Source organism: Meleagris gallopavo, chromosome 15 (genome assembly GCF_905368555.1).
Source record: "Meleagris gallopavo chromosome 15, MGAL_WU_HG_1.1, whole genome shotgun sequence".
NCBI lineage: Eukaryota > Metazoa > Chordata > Aves > Galliformes > Phasianidae > Meleagris > Meleagris gallopavo.
In genome coordinates, this window is record NC_139418.1 from 12702935 (window position 1) to 12720761 (window position 17827).

Here is a 17827-nt window from a genome sequence, read left to right on the forward strand (position 1 = left end):
ATCACGCCGGGCGCTGAGCAGCTGGCGCTGCTGCCCAGACAAATGTCCCGTCCCCGCAGGCGTTCAAGGCCTGGTGGTTGGCAGCCCTGCCCACGGCGGAGGGTTGGAGCTCGGTGATCAGCAAGGTCCCTTCCAACCTAAGTCATTCTATGATTCTGTGTACAGAACCCTGTGTACAGGTTCTGGGTTTTTTTTTTTTTTTAATTCAGCTGTGCGATAATCTCCCAACAAAGGCACCCTGACACTTCACTGAGCCTGGGATGTGTTTGATGTGCTCAGTGATGTGCTACCAGGTCCTTCCCTCCCCATGCAATGGGATGTCCTGAAGGGTACAGCCCCGGCAGTGCGCTCGGTGTAATTGGCATGTCAGGCTGCTGCCTCCTACAAAGCATCCTTTTATCTTTCTCCTGGTGTGTGTGTCAGATTTTTGAAGCCAATTAAGTCTGAGGTCGTCCCCATCCTCCTCCCTGGCTGCAGAACTCAGGCTGGATGATGAGGTGCTGCTTCATCACAAAGCTCTTCCACCCCGACTCCAAGACAAGCTCAAGGTGCATCACATCTGAGTGAAGGGCTGGCTGCATCCCAGACCTGTGTGCGCATACACAGAATTCCCTTCATTCCTCAGTGAGGGGAAAAATAAGCTTCAAACAGCTCACTTGCTCCTATAGGCAACCTGCTTTAGCAGTGGGGTTGGACTTGGTGATCCCCAGAGGTGCTTTCCAACACCCCCTCCCAGGGGAAGGGAGCCTGAGATGATCATCTGTGTGAAATGCTCAGGTCAGGCTCACCAGCACGCACTGTGTGACAGCCCTATGGGGCTGCCCTTGTTCTGTGTGCCAGTTTGCAGAGAGCCTGCTTCCAGGTCTGGGTGCATCTCTGAGGGGCAGCTCTGGGGCTGGAGGGGTGATGTAGAAGGGCACAGAGCAACGTGGGCTCCTCTCAGATGAAAGGAAATGCGTGAAGCTGGATGAGCTGATTCGGAAATGAAGTACTGAGACATAACAGAGGAAGGAACAGCCGGGAGCTCTGCACCCACTCGACCTATCCCCAAAGCTCTGAGATCCCATCCTGGATTTTAATGTGCTTGTGAACGACAGGGGAATGCCTTGCCAAGGCATTTCAAAGCAACACTGAGAACAACAACATCTTTCCTGAGATCTCCCTACATCCGTTCCAAGGCATGACAAACTCATGCTGCGCCTGCAGGGCTGTCTCTGCTCTGTGCAGAATTACCAAACCCCAGGGCAGCAGCAGGGGCTGGACGTGCCCAGCAGGGCATGAAGACGACCCCAGGAGGCTCAGGTCCAGCCCACGGGAAGGGGATGCAGCACAAGGTTTGTTTGGAGCTGGGCTTTGGCAGTGCACTCCAGGAGAGCTTCCTACTCGACAGGAGATAAGGAAGCAATTCCAATCAAATGCAACAAGCAGATAAACAAACAAACAACCCTCTCCCCCTCCCCAAATAAAAAAAGGAAATAATAGAGAGGAAGACAAAAAGAATCACAGAAATATGGCTGCAAATTTTCCAACACACTCCAAAGCGTTCATTGAAGTCAAAGACTTCTTATGCTTAAACGTTTCACTTTCCTCACAAGTTTTTTCTCTGAAGATCTCTGAATATCTTCCCTAAGCCAAAGTTACTTGAAAGCTCAGAAAGTAAAAAGGAACAAACAGGAAATTTTTCAACTGTGAGCTGCTGTAAATTATGTTAAAGGAATTTTTTCAGCCTTAAGTGTTTTGCAAACTCAGCCTGAAAATGGATCTGAGCTAGGAATAGCTTTATGAGGCCAAGCTAACCTCTGTCAGAATTCTAACAGAGGCGACTCATGTACAAATCATCGAGCAAAAAGCCAAGGATGAGTAATGAAAGGCATACACCAAACTGAGGACAATCTCCAGAATCCACAATCTCCAGTGGTAACATTTTCCACTGAATACTGACTTTTGAGAAAAAGGAATTTGTTGAACACTTGCTCAGGCATCTGCTAATACATTTTTTCAGAAGCATGACCTATTCACCGGGAACAGAAGGCTGCTTAGAAATACATTTATATTTATTAATTCCACTTCTACCATTTTACATGAATATCAGACAGCTTTCTTTTTTTTTTTTTTTTCTTCTTTTCCTATCTTCTGTTTGCAAATGCAAGGAAAACCAGTTCCTTCCCTGCATACTTTGACTTAAAGGCTCTTCTTCGGCACATCTGTTAGCAAGAAGTTGAGCAGCTTTCCTCTGCGTTGTCTCCAATTTATTAATCAACACCTCCAGCTTCCTACTGAGTTACAGCCGAATTATGGCCCCCTTGAAGTCCATAGCAGCACTTCCACCGACTTCATTAGAAGCAAAACTGGCTCTTGAAGTCTCTGCCAATTCCTTAAGTGCTTTAACTTCAGCGTTGGAGATTTCTTTTTTTTCATCTTCTCATGCCTGTTTCTGACACATCATTTTACATGTGTGCATGCACAAACTGCATTTCTAATACCAAAAAGCCCAACAGCCTTAATAGAAATACTTTTTTTTTTTTCAGTTCACCCAAGAATGGCCGCACTCAAGACCTCAATTTCTCATTATAAGTGTTATCAGAAGAAAAATGCCATTGTGAGAGACATGGAGCTGCTGCCCACGAGCCCCACATGCAGACCCTGCTCCATAGGCACAAGGCAAGAATTCAGCCTCCAGGAAAAGTTTTGGCCTCTCCCATCTGTTTTAAGGCCACCAGTGGGGCTGTCAGTGCAGTGGCAGCACTCAGCAAGTGGTTCATGGGAACAACACATCCCCAGGAAAAATGGTCTTGCAGCACCAAAAATTCCCACTTGCGGAAAGCCCCGAGCCGGGTGCTTCACGGGTCAGGCCAGGGCTTCCTGCTGTCCTCGTCCCAGCCAAGACTGGTTTATGCCAGGACCTGGGCAGAATGTAGGGTCAAGAGCAGCATTTCTATTTTTGTTGGCTCTTGGGCCCCCATTTTGTTTAGTCACTGGCTGAGTTATGAAATCTGCCTGCAGCATCACTATGTCTGTGGTTTCCCATGGGCCTTTACACAAGGAGCAGCTGGAATTTTAATTACCCATTAAAGAGCTAAATCTTGGGGATTTCTCAAAGCAAATACACATAATCTCTGCCACTGATCCCACAGTGGCCTGAGCATCCTTCCGGCCAGGCTGGGGGACAGTCCTTGCAGCTCATGCTGGGCTCTCCACTTGTGACTCATCCCACTCTGGGAAGGTTCTCAGTGCTGGTCCTGGAAGCTATAACATGCTGTCATGGGCAGCATTCGGGGCCTGGAAGTGCTCTAAAAGGCAGGAAGCTCCCTTGCAAACACATTAGGACTCATGCAATGCCTATGGTGAAGGGAGAATTGAGAATTGAGAATTCATCTCTAGGAGTGGAAAAATCCCAGCCCACACAGTGCCTTAAGGGACTTGATGCAGACTGCCTCCCAGCTGCTTTGGGACTGTAGGCAGAGCAGCATTTTAAGCTGCTGGGTTGTTGGATTTTTTCAGAAGCTCATCTGGAACCCTGGTTTCAGCTTGTTACCCTGTCAGTGGAAGCTTGCCCATTTCCATGCCTCTGGCTTGCATCTGTTCCACAAGGACATCTGCGAGCGGGCACAAGCCTCAGGGAAGATCATTGCTGTCTGCCCTGTACACGCACACAGGGTTGTGCTGGAGAAGCACAGAAACAGCTAAAAGGAATGGAAAAAGCCTCATGGAGGTGAGATGCAAGGGAAGAAAGGCAAAAGAGTGGGAAACAATAACTCATATCAGAGTTAAAATGGGATGCAGAAGAGTCTCTGTCCTCAAGACGTGAGAGAGCAGAAGGCATGGCAAGTGCAGCAGTGGCAAGGGGAAATCAGCCTTGTGCAGGCCAGCAGCTTCTTCATTCCCCCTTCAGTCAAATCAATCCGCAGCCCATGTCACTGGAGCCCCTGTCTGGAATTACAGCAGCCCTCCCAATGTATATTTTAAGAGACTCTCATCCAATATTTAAACAGGAAGATCCCTGATGGAGCGGCAAGCTGCTAAGGAAGAGAGGAGCAGGCAAGATGGCCCACAGGGTCAAGTGGGTGTTATCATGACATCTGTGGGCACAGAAATCTTTCCTGGGGGAAGCCCTGCGCTGGGAGGAGCAGGGAAGCAGGGAGCACTGTGGAACAAACCTATTCTCCCCAGTGGCAGCTGGGAGGGCTGCATCCAGGAGGGGACCTTGCACGCTTGGCTAGAGAAGAGAAAAGATACCCTGAAAGATACCAGCCTTGCTGTGCACATGGAAAGCTGCTCCTCTGGGACACCTGGTGCAGCAACAGCATCAGAAGCAGAAAGTTGTGCTGTGCAGGGGGGCTCAGCATCAGTCGTTCATTGCACTGACCTCCTTTCATGCCTGAGCAAAAAAGCACCAGGCACTACAGGGGTTCAGAAGTTTCCCACCAGACAGCAGCAAGTTCTGTTGTCCAAGCAGAGGCGTTCAACTCTCCCTGCAGAAGCATTTTCAGGCTTTCAGATTGTGCAATCCCTCCAGTGGAACAATTGTATGGAGTCTCCCTCATACCTCATCTGCAACCATCTGCTTCTCCTCTGGTTTAATTGAGGAGGCATTTATAAAAGCAGAGCAGGATCAGGCCCAGAAAGCATATTGCAAATGCTATTATGTCAGGATCTGCCTTTTTTTCCAACGGTTTTTGATATTTCCCATCTCTCTCCTGAGCCCTATTTAAATCAGTAGGAACTGATTTAAATATTCACTTGCTGGATTGCCTTAATGTAAAACCTTACACATTTACATTCTATTTGCTGTAGAGGTGGAAGAAATATCCCATGATAATTGTTTTAGGAGGGAGTCCCCGCACCATCATTCACATCTACAAAGTCTATGTCACATCAGCCCTCCCAACCGAGAATTACGCGTATTTAAATCTCTCCCACTAGCTCCTTAAGAGAAAATGCTCTGAAGACTTCCACAAATTAAAATATCTAGGTACATTCCCCTTTCAGGTAAAATTCTGAAACACCCCCAAAGTCTTGTATATATATCTTCAGTGAGAATGACAGAAAATGCTATGCATCCAGCTCTTAGAAGAAATAAGGTAGACATTAACAGCATTAGAAACCTACTTGATTTCTGCAGAAATGTCTTAGCACAAAGCAGCGTGTACAGCTGGGCTACATTAACAGGTAAGCCTCATCCACGAGCCTCCTGGCATCAGGCAGCTGAACAAAGGGGCTGAAGGTCTACAATGTCAACAGAGATGTTGATTGTAGAGTCTGTCTGTTTGGTTTTCTTTAATGGGTCAGGCAAGGTCGCTGCACATTAAGCTTGGGGTTTAAGGTCTTAAACAAAAGCCTTGAACAGAGTGGTAGCTGTTCTTCTGGATGAAGACATTAAGCTCAGACCCAGTGCTTCAGTAGCTAGGAGTCACCTGATGGCACGATGGGTTAGGAATGAAGCAGAATCTCCCATTCTCCATTCAGGTCTCTTGCACAGTGTGAGATTTTGTTGGCTTCAACAGAGGCATGCTCACCCCCTCAGGAGTCTTTGTGGCCACTAAGGTAGTGGCTTAATGAAGTCTTGGTGGAGAAACAATGCTGTCCTGTAGAATACTCCAGGCTTTTGCAGGGGACTGGAGCAAAGGTTCCTGTCTGAACTTCTGGGAGACCAGTTGGATTTCTGTGAGGCGCAGAGACACGGTTGTGCTCAGCCAACCGCCAACAATGCAAGAGGAGCAGCTGGTGCCCAGCTCTGCTGGGGCATCCAGGCCTGATGCCAGCCAAGACCAGGTGTCTGCAGCTGCCAGGCTGGGGCAACCTGGGGCCATCTGCACCAATCCCCTCCCACTTGTTTGTGAAACCAGCTCAGTCCTACGTTTCTAAAGCTCTCCCAGCACAGCTCTGTCAGGAGCACAGATGTGACAAAGCTGAGGAAAGTACTGCTAGACATAGTTATCCTATATTAAGTGCTTTCTCACAGTCTCACTTTGCTTCGCTGAACTGGAATTGGCAGTGCCAGACTGAGCGCTTTGTACCAGGTTAAAACAGGAGCTGGCTGATGGCCTTTTGTGGCAGTAAGACAGAGAACACGAAGCAGGACTGGTGCTAAAGCAGCGCCGAGGAGAGCAGCCCTCACGTGTGGAGCACCTGGTACGGCCCCGTTCCATTGGGAGAGGACTTATGCCTCACAGACACGGCGTACAGCACCACTTAGCAGCATTTAGAAGGATCCCTTGAGGTACATAGCACAGCCGTTTCGAACAGGAAAGAAAAAGGCTCTCAGGAAAGACTCCCTTCAGGGGATGGGATCGCTTGTAAAGATGACGCCGCCATCTTGGTGAGAGGAGACCTGACGTGTGGGCGCCGCCATCTTGGGGAGGGGACTCTGAGGTAGGGCGCCGCCATCTTGGGGAGGAGACACATGAGGGGAGGGCGCCGCCATCTTGGGGAGGGGACACATGACTGGAGAGCATCAGGTTCTGCTCCATGGCTTTATTTATGGTTTTAACGGAACCGGCAAGGCTCTACACAGAGAGCGGCAAATTGCTGCGCCAGCGATACTAAAAACATCACTGTGCCGGCGGAAGCCGCCCCCTGCAGCCATCAGTTCCGGGTGAGTGTGCGGTAACCCCACCCCCTGACCCCAGCCACTTCCTTTCCAGCGGCGGCCGCCGGAGCAGACGCGCAGGTGAGCGCAGCGTTGCGATGTATCCGCCGCCATCCTCTCTCCCCCGGCTCGCCGCGCTGTCACTGCCCGCCTCCCGTCTCCCCGGGCTCGGGGCTGCGCGGAGCAGCGCGCTCAGTGCCGGCGGAGCGCGGCCGGCGGAGCGCGGCGTTAGGCCTCGGGCGAGCCTGGAGCTGGCGTAGCTGTGTGCCCGGAAGGGGCCGGCATCCCATCGGGGGGAGGGGGCGGCCGGACAGAAGCGGGTTCCTCGCACTGAAGCTCGTACTGGTTTGAGCCCGTGGTTCAGCGTTTGCTTTGATTGGTTAGTGAGGTGGGTATGGCCGAGTTATATGGATGTGTGAGCTTCAGGGTTAGTTCAGGATAGAAGCTGTGGTGGAGCCTTTACTAAGCACGTCGGAAAGGGGATGCAGCTTTGTTGGAGTGGCTGTGTAGGCCTGATTCAATAATCAGGTTTGAGTGCTGCTCTGTGTAGAGGGGGGACCATCGGGCTGGAACTTTGGGATAAAAGTAGGTCATGCTTTGAGCTGATTTCCTTAATAATATCATTATATTTTTTTTCTGGTAGAAAGCCTCAGAGCTTGTGTTTGACAATAGAGTACAGTAGGAGTAGATGTGTAGGCACCTATCCAAACACTTTGGCATGCCATGTTTGCCAGCCTCCACATTAGTAAAGTCTTCAGAGGCAGCAGCACCACTTGAGCTAGACCCAGCAGTGTGGTCTAGCTCAGTGTGGCATGTAAGAGCCCCTGGTGGTACTCGAGCTCTGGAGAGCAAGAGAGCTTTGTGATGGTATCTGGATCTATAATAAATGTTTTGTTGTATCTGGTCTTGACTTCCATTAAGTCAAGTAAATGAGTGAGGGGAAGTCCCCAGTAGTGCTGTTCATCATGGAAAGGGTTTCCTCACGTTCTGCTGCAGTAGTATGTGCAGAAAACAGCTGAGATAAAGCAAATCTTAGTTCCCTCTGTGAAGTGTATCCCTGCTAAGCAGTTGTGTGCTGTAGCTTACCGGCATACAGTGAAGATGCAAGCATGAAATATTTCTGCTTTTTGTTCAGAAATGGCACCTCGTAAGGGCAAGGAGAAGAAGGAAGAACAGGTCATCAGCTTGGGACCTCAGGTTGCTGAAGGCGAAAATGTGTTTGGTGTCTGCCATATTTTTGCTTCCTTCAATGATACTTTTGTCCACGTGACTGATCTCTCTGGCAAGTGAGTATTGCACACTGGTCACCTACTGCGTACCTGGCTCCTTCACTTTGGAAAAGAGAAATTTATATTTTACAAGAATGTCCGCAGAAATAGGTACCTGATTCTGTCGGTTCCTTGAGGCTGTTTTTCAGGGAGGAAAGGGGGACTGCTTTTTTCCTGAATAGGTTCTTTTCTTTTTGCAGGGAAACCATCTGCCGTGTGACTGGTGGCATGAAGGTGAAGGCTGACAGAGATGAGTCTTCTCCCTACGCAGCTATGCTGGCAGCACAGGACGTCGCCCAGAGGTGCAAGGAGCTGGGCATCACTGCTCTGCACATCAAGCTGCGAGCTACTGGTGGGAATAGGTATGTCAGTGAGTGTGCTTGGTTTTGGAACTGGGCTAGATTGTGTCTGATCATCCTCTGCTCCTTCTGTTCTTGCACTGCTAAGTTGGCAGTGTAAATGTGCCCTGTGAGTTTGGCTTTGACACAGGGTGTCTCACACTGTATAGTGACTGGCTGACATTGCTTTTCACTGAGCATTGGAATCTGTTCTGAAGAGGCATCTTCAGTTGGTTGGATTTGGGTGTGCTGTTACTTATTTGTTTGTGGCAGTGGAAAGGGAGATGCTGCTAAAGTTGAGGATATGTTACCGTAGAGTGACAATAAAGTGTGCCTGACAGCATATGAGTAGTTTGGGTCTGGAAGAAGAAGAAAGTGAATTTGATATTTGGATATTTTGGAGTGGGGAAAGTGATTTTTTTATTTTTTTATTTTATTTTTTTAATGTCAGTTATTTGTACGTTATGTTAAACTTGTGGATCTTTAAGGGATTATTAGTTGTGATTCTTTCCTCTAGGACCAAGACTCCAGGTCCTGGTGCCCAGTCAGCTCTGAGAGCTCTGGCCCGATCTGGGATGAAGATTGGCCGCATTGGTGAGTAATGGAGAACGTGATACGTAGGCACACATGTCTCTGTGTATCAGTGTAAAGCCTTGCTAGTCTGAAAAGGTTTTGAGGGACTGTTAAGTAGAAGGAGCTCTGTGGGCGTCTGTGCCATAGGATTCTTGTGCTTGTGTCACAGGTTGTCTTGGGACTGTTCTGCTTAGCCTTTGTCTGACACTGTTGTAGGTGTAATTTAGTGTGAGCAAATGCATCTTCTTTAAGTGAAGGTTAACCAGAAGGTGGCGTCAGTTGACTCCAGATACCAAGCTTTTGGCTGCATAATAAACCTCTGCTGTACGCTGAGATGCTGATGGGCCTCTGATGTAACTTTATTTTTTCCCAGAGCAGCAGTTTAGTTATCTAGAAGTATTGTGCTGGTCCTGGTTTAAGACCATGACTCAGAAATAACTGAGTTCCTCGAACTATTTGAGGGAGATCACCGAACTTTGTAGGGAAGTTGTAAGGCATAGTAGCACTGGCTGCCCTCAAAATTACATCATGCACAAACTGTTTCTTTAGAAATGCTGTGGCTTCTTCATTTAAGTGATTCGGGAGATGGGGATGTTTACATCCCAGGCATTAAAAGCCTTGGGGTTGAACTCATTTGGTGAGTTCACAGATGTCCTACCTTCTACAGACCGTTCATTCTGCAGTGACAGGCTGCTCGAGGTACTGGACTGCTTGGGTTGTGTGGATTTGCCCAGTTGGTTTCTTGGAGTACCTCTGTCAGGTAACAGAGGGTTTTTTGTTCTTTTTCTCCCACAGAGGATGTCACCCCCATCCCCTCTGACAGTACTCGCAGAAAGGGTGGTCGCCGTGGACGTCGTCTGTAAACAGTGCTGCACCTTTTGTCATTAAAGCTCTCTTATAAACTTCGTCTGTGTGTTTGCTTACTGAACGATGCTTGGAAGTTGAGCAGCTTTAGTTTGATTACATTCACGAATGGCTTATTCTGAATTCTCTGAAGTGGGGCTTCCTGTTTGTGGTGAGGTTGTTAGTCCTGCCATAACAGAGTTGCTGTGTGAATACACAATAGGAAGGAACTGCCATTACTGCTTTCAGCTGTGCTGCTTGTATGTTTATGCTTCCAGATGTGTTTAAGAAAAGTGACTTCACTTCATGGTCCTGCCCTGCTTCATGCAGTAATGTTTACTTTTCACTAAATGTGCTGCCATCATCTGGAATGAATAAATGCCGTTTCTCACCTTTTTAAAAAGTGCTTTCCCTGGCTCTCCAAGCTTTGAAATCACTTGTTTTTGTCACTTCTTTGGCTATAGTAAGATTTTATACAAAGGGAAGGCATACTGGCATGTGGTATTTGAGAAGTACAGCTTCAGATAACTGAGTTCCTTTATGCTTGTAGCGTCAAGCTGACAGTTAAAATAGATTCCGCCTTTCAAGAGAGCTGAAATGATCAAAATTTCCCCCAAGAAATGGTGACTTCAGCCCTCATACAGAAGTGCCTGCTTTGACGTGGGTCAGCCTTGTGCTGTCGTGCAATTGCTGGGCAATGCAGTGTGCAGTAGGTGGTTCAGGTGCTCGTCATCATCTTCCTCCTCTGTAATTCCACGCTTCTCAGTGGGACTCTGGCTTGGCGGGGAGCGAGTGAGCTCATCCAGCACTTGTGAGGTGGTTGTCCAGAAATACTTGTGGTCGGGTTTAAGTGATGGGAGCTGTGGCTTATTTATCAGGATTGATGAGAACTTGGGATTTTAGCACAGCTACATGGCAGATGAGCCATGAGAACGGAGAACTTCACTGCTTTGTCGTAGGCTCTTTCCAACACGTTTGCAACTTGAAATACTCCATGGGATTCCTTTACTTACCCACCTTCCTCATTAGCAGAAAGGGTGCTGTGACTAACAGCTTTGTTGTGTTCTCAAAGCAGGCTCTGTTCTAGCAAAGCTGCCCAGCCTGAATGAGATCCAGGGTGCGTTGCTCCTGTCAAGCCTCGTCTCCAGCTCGAGCTGTAGCTCCCATGCTGTGAAAGGGGATGTATTTCACAGCAGAGGAAACGAGAGCGATGTGAAGCTGTGGTACGTCTTAGTTTTCATAGCCAGAACTACTTGGATGTTTGTGGTTTCTGAGTTAGTTGTGATCTTTTAGAGGTGTCCCTGCTGTGGAAAAGAAAGCTGTGCCTGTGAGCGAGCTAACCAGGGTTGGGTTTTCTGCAGGCTGTTGCTTAATACATGACTTCCCCTTTTTGTGGAAAAAAGTCTCTGCCTGGGCTCGTGTTCCTAAGCCAGCATTTCTCTTGGCGCAGCCATCATGTTTTAGTTGTAATTTTATATGTGGCTGTGGAAAGCTTTAGAAATCAACTTCCCTTTCTGTCTTAAAAGTGCATTATTGCAGCTATGTAAGCAGCTATTTTCCTGTATTTGAAATGTTCTTTGAACTTTGCGTGGAGAAAGTGCTGAAAAACCAAGAGGAGTTGAGCCACTGTGGGTCTGAGCACAGCCCGGTGCTGCGGAGGAGCAGAGCAGAGTTGTGCAGAGCAGGGCTGTGTGTTACTGCTAACACAGCTCTATTCATGGTGTGTTTTCACTGTTAAACCTTGTTCTGGTGGTACTTTGTTAATGGGGCCACTTCACAGGGTGTCTCTTTGGGTAAGGCTATTTGGGAACATAAATGGGAGGCAGGCAGGAGTGCTGATCTCTTGGCACAGGCAGCTTTCTCAGCCAGCTGCGCTGCCCACAAGACAGGAGGTCTCAGTGGAATGTCAGGCTGAGACATTCTGATGCACTGCTGAAGGTCTCTACAAATTAACGGACTTTCTTAAGGCAGAGCTGACAGTCTGTGATTGATTCCAGCTCCCTGCTGCTCAGTGGGTCAGCGAGGAGCAGCTGGAAACCATGGCAGCGCACAACCATCATGTCACATCTAATTGACCCCTGCAGGCCCAGAAAAAGGAAGGTGTCTGGTTCTTTCATGCTTGGAGGGCACATGAGGGGAAGCAGCTCTGTCTGCATGGCTGATCCCTCCCACGCAAAGGCTCGGGCTGATGGGCAGCATCCCGTGTAGCTTCGCTTTACTCAGAGAGCGAACTGCTGAAGAAACAGCGTAGCTCTTATGTCAAACCCAAGGCAAGGCGAGTCCGGACCTAATGCTCCTCTTGGTGCTGCAGTTCCTCCCTGCGGGAAGGTTTGCTCAGACTCACACAGGTGTTGAAGCTTTGCCCTCTGCAGGAAGGCGACGTGCTTTGTTGGCCCTTAATCCCCAAGAGCAGGAGCTCTGCAGGGTCTGTACCAGCCTGAGCTGCTGTCACCCCCAGCCGTGCTGCTCGTTGCAGCGATAGTGCTGTGCCGTGGGCAGGGCATTCCCACTGTGCCAAACGCAGCGCGTGGGTTGGGGGCTGAATGGCAAAATGCGACTTCGTGAAAACTGCTTTTATTTCTCAGCTGGTCTGACGTCTTTGGAGCAGCTTCATAGATTGGTGTAAGAAATCCCAGGGAGAAATGGTGAGTGAGGAAGAGAAGGGCACAGCCATGTGGTGGTGGGAGCACACAGGGACGCCTTGGGCCTCGCTTGGCTGGCCAGCAGGGCTCAGCTCCGTGGGTACTGCCTCTTCCTGCCTCAGCAGAGCTGCTGCAGCCATGCGTGGTGCTGCCAGCCCTGCAAAAACACCCCAGAGCACAAGCTGATCACTGGTACACAAGGCAGTGGTGGGTCTGTGAATGCTGTGGCTTTGACTGTGCAGCGTGCTCCGCGTCGCTCTGCAGGGCTGCATGTTGCCAGGAACGTGCTGCTGTGGCCGACTCAGAACAGAGGCTGTGAAATGCAAGTTTTGCCTGGTAACAAGTGACGACAGACAAATGCCCACAGGGTTATTTCCTCCTCCGTGCCTGAAATAATTGCTGTGCTCAGGTCAAGCCCTGTGTGTAACACGCAAGTCTCAACTCAACCATAAGACTGCTCCTTATCCCAGATGTTTGGGGGGCTTGGTTTGCCCTAAAAGACAGCTGATTCCCCCTGTACGTAGCAGCATGATGTCCATGGGCAGCATAAAACAGCTGTGCTGACTGCCGTATGGCTGGAGCCTTGGATGGGAGCAGTGTTGTGCTCAGCTCTTAGGTGCCTGTGAGTCAGACAAGGACACGGGTCTGTGTCTGCTCTGCAGATGAGAGGTCCCGCAGTGCTGGACACAGGGCTGCAGGGCGGGGTGCAGGTGCTGCCTTGGGGTGCAGAAAACAATGGAGAAAAAGGAACAGTGGTGCAAAGGTCAGTATCTTCCTGGGAAAACCATTGACTTACTGACATAAATTTTAAATGCCACAGCCCTACGCAAAGATATCCTTAAAAAAAACCCAAAGCATCCTGAAGTAGAAAAAATTTGCCCAGAGCAGAGCTCGGTGAAATCCGTGCTGCTTTCACTTGCTGAGTTCCCCTTTGCTTTTCCTGGCACCCCTTGGGCCAAGGCTGTCTGGGGGCTCACAGCCCTCTCTCCCTGCAAGGAGCTGAGCGTGAGCCAGAACTGTGCAAACCCTGTGCCCCAGCTGCTGGCTGGGCGAGGGAGGGCTGGAAATGGCACAGGGTGGTTTTATGGCTTTTTTGTTTTTAAATGCCAAGGGTGTGTTGCTGGTTTTGAAGACGTGAGATGCTAATGCCTTCACAGCAGAGTGCAGAGAGGTCCTGTGTGGGTCCCTGCCCCTTTCTTTGTGGATGAGTCTCTGTTCCTCAAGCAGGTCTCAGCCAACAAGAGGTCTCCTTGCTGAGCAATCCCTGCAGGTGCAGGAGCTCCTGTGCTGCCCCAGGAAAGATGACTGATTTACTCAAGAAGCCTTCTTGTGCCTGCTCCAGCCTTAAAACTTCATGGAGCGGAGCCGGGCAGTCTGCCTGGTAACCGGTGACACCAGCAGATGCTTCCCGTGTCACAGGCAGCAAACCACAGCACAACAGCAGCAGTGCTCCGGATGGGACCTGGCATCAACTGTGGACCAGAGACGTTCGGCACAGAACTCTGCCTGGCAACAGGTGATGCAGTGCCAGCAGCCAATAGCGCTTTTTTTTTTGTCCCTCTCCCAGGGGGTGGCAGGGCGGGGGGTGCTTAGTTGGGGTATTTCCAGCAGCAGTTTGTGGGGCTCTCATTTCCCCATCGGGCAGCAGTGGTGAAGCCATGGCTGAGGAGCAGCGGGACCTCATCTCCTCCGATGGCAGCAGTGGGGTGCTCCCCGTTGGGAACAACGAGAGGTGCCACTACAGGGACGTGGGTGGGGGAGTGGGGAGGACCCTGTGTGGCTGTGGGATGGAGGAGTTGTGCTGTGTGGGGCTGAGAGTGGGTGCTGTGTGGCTGTGGGGCAGAAAGGGCCGGAGCGTGGCTGTGGGGTCGAGGGGGTCACAGAGCGGCTGTGGGGTGGTTGGGACATGGCGTGGCTGTGGGGTGGGCAGGTTCGTGTCATGGTTATGGGGTGTATGGGGGATCACTCAGCATGGCTGTGGGGCAGATATGCTCATGTCGTGGTTAGGAGTGGATCGGGGGCACAGCTCAACTGACAGACTGCAAGCTTGGCTGTACGGAGTGGGTGGGGATGCAGCATGGCTGCAGTGTCCTGCTGGAATACTATGGCACCCCCATGTCCCAGCCACCCTCTGTGTCCCAAACTCTTTGTGCTGGGTCTGGGGGAGTGTGGGGGGGGGGGTCACCTCGAACACTTCCAGCCAATCAAAAATCCCAGGAGCACTGACATCATCAGTCTCTGGGCAGAAAAGGCTGGCAGCATGGCCAGGTCCGAACTCTGCCAGGCAGCACCTGTAGGTGCCTTATTCCATAGTGCAGGGCTGGCTCCCGGGGGCAGGACACAGCTCAGAGCCATGCTAAGGAGACATTTTCTATTTCATTTGCCTTTCTTTGGCATCCATGTGCAGTCGCACTCTTAAGCCCTGAGCACGTGGCCAAGCCCCTCTGCTCACAGCTGTGGTTTCGGTTCCCAGTGCGTGGCAGCCACCCAAGCACTGACGTCACACTCATCGTTTAGAAGAGATTTGTGTTTCTTTGGGTGTGCACTGCTCGGAGCAGTCTGGGTTCAGTGGCACTGTGAGGCATGGGGACCACAGGGCACCTTGTTTTGCTGTTTGGCCCCACAAGCACTCCCTCTCCTGCCCCGCAGATCCACACTCGGCCGCAGAAGCGTGCTGTCGGCGGTGTCCATCCTGGTGGCCCTGCTGATCGCTGGCCAGGCCATCACCATCTACTATGTGTACCAGCAGAGCGGGCAGATCAGCAAGCTGACCAAGACCTCGCAGAGCCTGAAGCTGGAGTCGCTGCAGAGGAGGATGCCCACCAGTCAGTAGCATCACCAGGGCTGGGGATGGGCACTGGGTCCTGCTAGACCACCAACCCCAGGAGATACTGAGGGCTTGGTGGAAGCCAGAGCGACCCTGCTTGGCCGTGCCCTCACACTGCTCTGTCCTTGGCAGACACCCAGCCAGCAAACAAGATGGCGATGTCCATGATGAACATGCCTATGGCCATGAAGGTGCTGCCTCTTGCCCCCTCTGTTGGTGACATGGTAAGAGGTGCCCCCTCAGCAAGGGTTTGGAACAGGAACAGGATGGTCTGTGAGGTCCCTTCCAACCCAACCATTCTGTGTTTTTTCTCTGCAGCCCTTGGAGGCCATGAAACCCCGCAGCAACAAGACTGAGGATCAAGTCAGGCACCTGCTGCTGGTAAGCTCTCCCACCCATCTGAGCCCCACAGCTGCTCTCTGCTCTGCAGGAGGTAATGAGACTGCATGCTTTGAGCTCCCTGGGGCTCTCGGTGCTGGTAGAGCTCCAGTCCCAGCAGTGCTTATAGAAGCAGTGCTCCCTCCAGCCTTAGCTCCTTGTTTTTCTTTGCCATCTCTCACTTCAATGCTCACTCTGCAGAAAGCAGACCCCAGGAAGACATTCCCCGAGCTGAAGGACGACATGCTGGGCAACATGAAGCGTCTGCAGAAGACCATGAGTGCTATGGACTGGAAGGTCAGTGCTGGTTCTCTCCTACCCATCCCTTCCAGCAGCGAGTCCTGTTGGCATTTGGTAGGCTGGGTGCCCGCTGGGCTCAGGACCTCTCCATATTCACCCTCTGCTTCCCCTTCCTCAGGATTTTGAGGCCTGGATGCACAAGTGGCTGCTCTTTGAAATGGCCAAAAGCCCCAAGGAGGAGCAGAATGCAATCCCAGCGGAGAAAGGTATTGGGGTGTGGGTGCTGCAGGTCGGGGCTGAGCCTTTGGGAGCAGCGTACCCCCACGGCAGCGACACTGCTGTCCCCTGCCCTCCTCAGGGCCTCCTCTTCCTTGAGCCTCCTGCTGGAGGCCTTTGGAAACAGCCATGTCCCAAAATCCAAAGCACCAGTTCCAACCCTCTCTGTCACTATCACCCGTCAGTGAGATCGTTACCCTTGGCTCTCATTAGGGTAGATGGGTTTCCTTGGGGAAATCCAATGAAGTGACACTCCTGAGCAAGGCAGCGTTCTGCTGCTGGTTTCCCCAATAGGATCTTCCGTGTGCCCTGAGGTCCCAGGTGCTCACCCTGTCCCGTTTGTTTTTATTACCCTAGTGCAAACTAAGTGCCAGGCAGAGGCCAGTTTCGGTGGTGTCCATCCGGGTCGCTTCCGCCCCGAATGCGATGAGAACGGCGACTACCTGCCCAAGCAGTGCTTTGCCAGCACAGGCTACTGCTGGTGCTGCTACAAAAATGGCACCAGGATTGAGGGCACTGCCACCCGGGGAGAGCTGGACTGCTCGGGTAGGTGGCAGGAGGAGCAACAGGCAGGGAGAGGAGAAGGGGCCCAGGGCTGGGGCAACTGAGAGCCAAGGAGGGGCAAAATTGACTGCTCACCATTCTGGGGTGAGGGATGGGGCCGTGGCACTGAGCTGCTGCTGTCCCTTTGCAGCGCCCACCCCGACAGAGCCTGAGGAGATGATCTTCTCCGGGGTGGACATGCTGAAAGGTAAGAAGCCCTGGGGCTGATGTGCTCCAGGGGGTTGGAGGAGCTCTGCTCTGCCAGTTCCCCACAGCAGGACTGCTGGCAGCACGCTGATGCAGGGGTACAAGGCTCTCTGGACTCAGAGCCAGCTGGTGATTCCCTCCTCTCTTCCCTTCAAATCAGCCAAGTAGAAGAGGACGCCTGTGGATGCCCATCCAGCCTTCAGCATCTCAGTCCACCTTTTTTTGCTCCATTTTTCTGCTCTTACCTTGCTTTCCCGAAGACAATTAGAGCATTCCTGCCCTGATCTCAGTTACGTCCTTTCCCCTGCTGCAGAACAGGACCTGGGGTGGACCACAGTTGGTTGGGGCTGCAGTGCGACTGCTCCATTTACTGACCCGGGGGTAGAGGTGGAAAATGATTTCAGCTCTGGTAGCCCCAGTCGTTTTTGCTAATGGGATGTGAGCTGCAACTCTGGCACTGTGTGAGGGACGCCACCTGGTTCCCAGCCTTCTCCTGTTCCCCCAGGACACCTCTCCCAGCACCCGCAGCAGCAATGCAGAGATCACCCCTGCTGAAGAATGAGCCACTAATGCTTTCTTTCACTGAACAAACATTAAAAGCAGCAAAACAACCTTCCTGAGCTTATCTAACCCCTGTAGGTTGGAGTACTGTTAAGAGCACTAAACCTTCCTTCATCTTTCTTGGGTTGTTTTATTTCTGTTTTTTTTTGAAGGCTGTAGTAAAGATAGATGCACAACTTTCAGCTGAGGAACAGCCACAGGGGGCAGCAAGGGGAAGAGGAGCTAACCTTGGAGGTGGGGGGGCTTTGAGTTTTTCTGCACGTACCCAATACTTCCTTTTTGAATGAAATCAGAAGCTAATTATTTCAAATAAAGTTTTCAATACAAAAGCCTTGTAAGCAACTCAAGTTGTGCAGTAATGCCAACTGGCTTGCAACTATCCTGGATTAAAAATAAATTCAATTTCAGGGGGAAAAAAAGAAAGAAAAGGGAAGAAAACTGCTGAGCTCTGCATTCCCCTTCCTTACCATGTTCCTAGCCGTAGCCAGAAGGGTCTGGTCCCTCTTCTTCCTCAACACTGACACTGCAGAAAGCAATTCAGT

At 50.9% G+C, this 17827-nt stretch overlaps 2 protein-coding genes across 3 annotated transcripts; both read left to right on the forward strand.

Moving 5' to 3' along the window:
• Positions 1-6505: 6505 nt before the first annotated feature.
• Positions 6506-9673, forward strand: RPS14 (ribosomal protein S14). The gene is made up of 5 exons (XM_085236356.1): positions 6506-6670; positions 7725-7875; positions 8058-8219; positions 8713-8789; positions 9564-9673. The coding sequence occupies exons 2-5, from the start codon at positions 7727-7729 to the stop codon at positions 9629-9631; spliced, it is 456 nt and encodes a 151-aa protein (XP_085092482.1). The 5' UTR covers positions 6506-6670; positions 7725-7726; the 3' UTR covers positions 9632-9673.
• Positions 9674-13825: 4152 nt separating this feature from the next.
• CD74 (CD74 molecule) lies at positions 13826-17335 on the forward strand. Of its 2 annotated transcripts, XM_010719143.4 has the most exons (9): positions 13826-13985; positions 14903-15078; positions 15213-15304; positions 15399-15461; positions 15660-15755; positions 15877-15964; positions 16332-16520; positions 16669-16725; positions 16885-17335. In XM_010719143.4, the coding sequence occupies exons 1-9, from the start codon at positions 13912-13914 to the stop codon at positions 16890-16892; spliced, it is 843 nt and encodes a 280-aa protein (XP_010717445.2). In that variant the 5' UTR covers positions 13826-13911; the 3' UTR covers positions 16893-17335. The 2 variants fall into 2 exon arrangements, with proteins under 2 accessions (XP_010717445.2, XP_010717446.2); XM_010719144.4 differs by lacking the exon at positions 16332-16520.
• Positions 17336-17827: the final 492 nt, after the last annotated feature.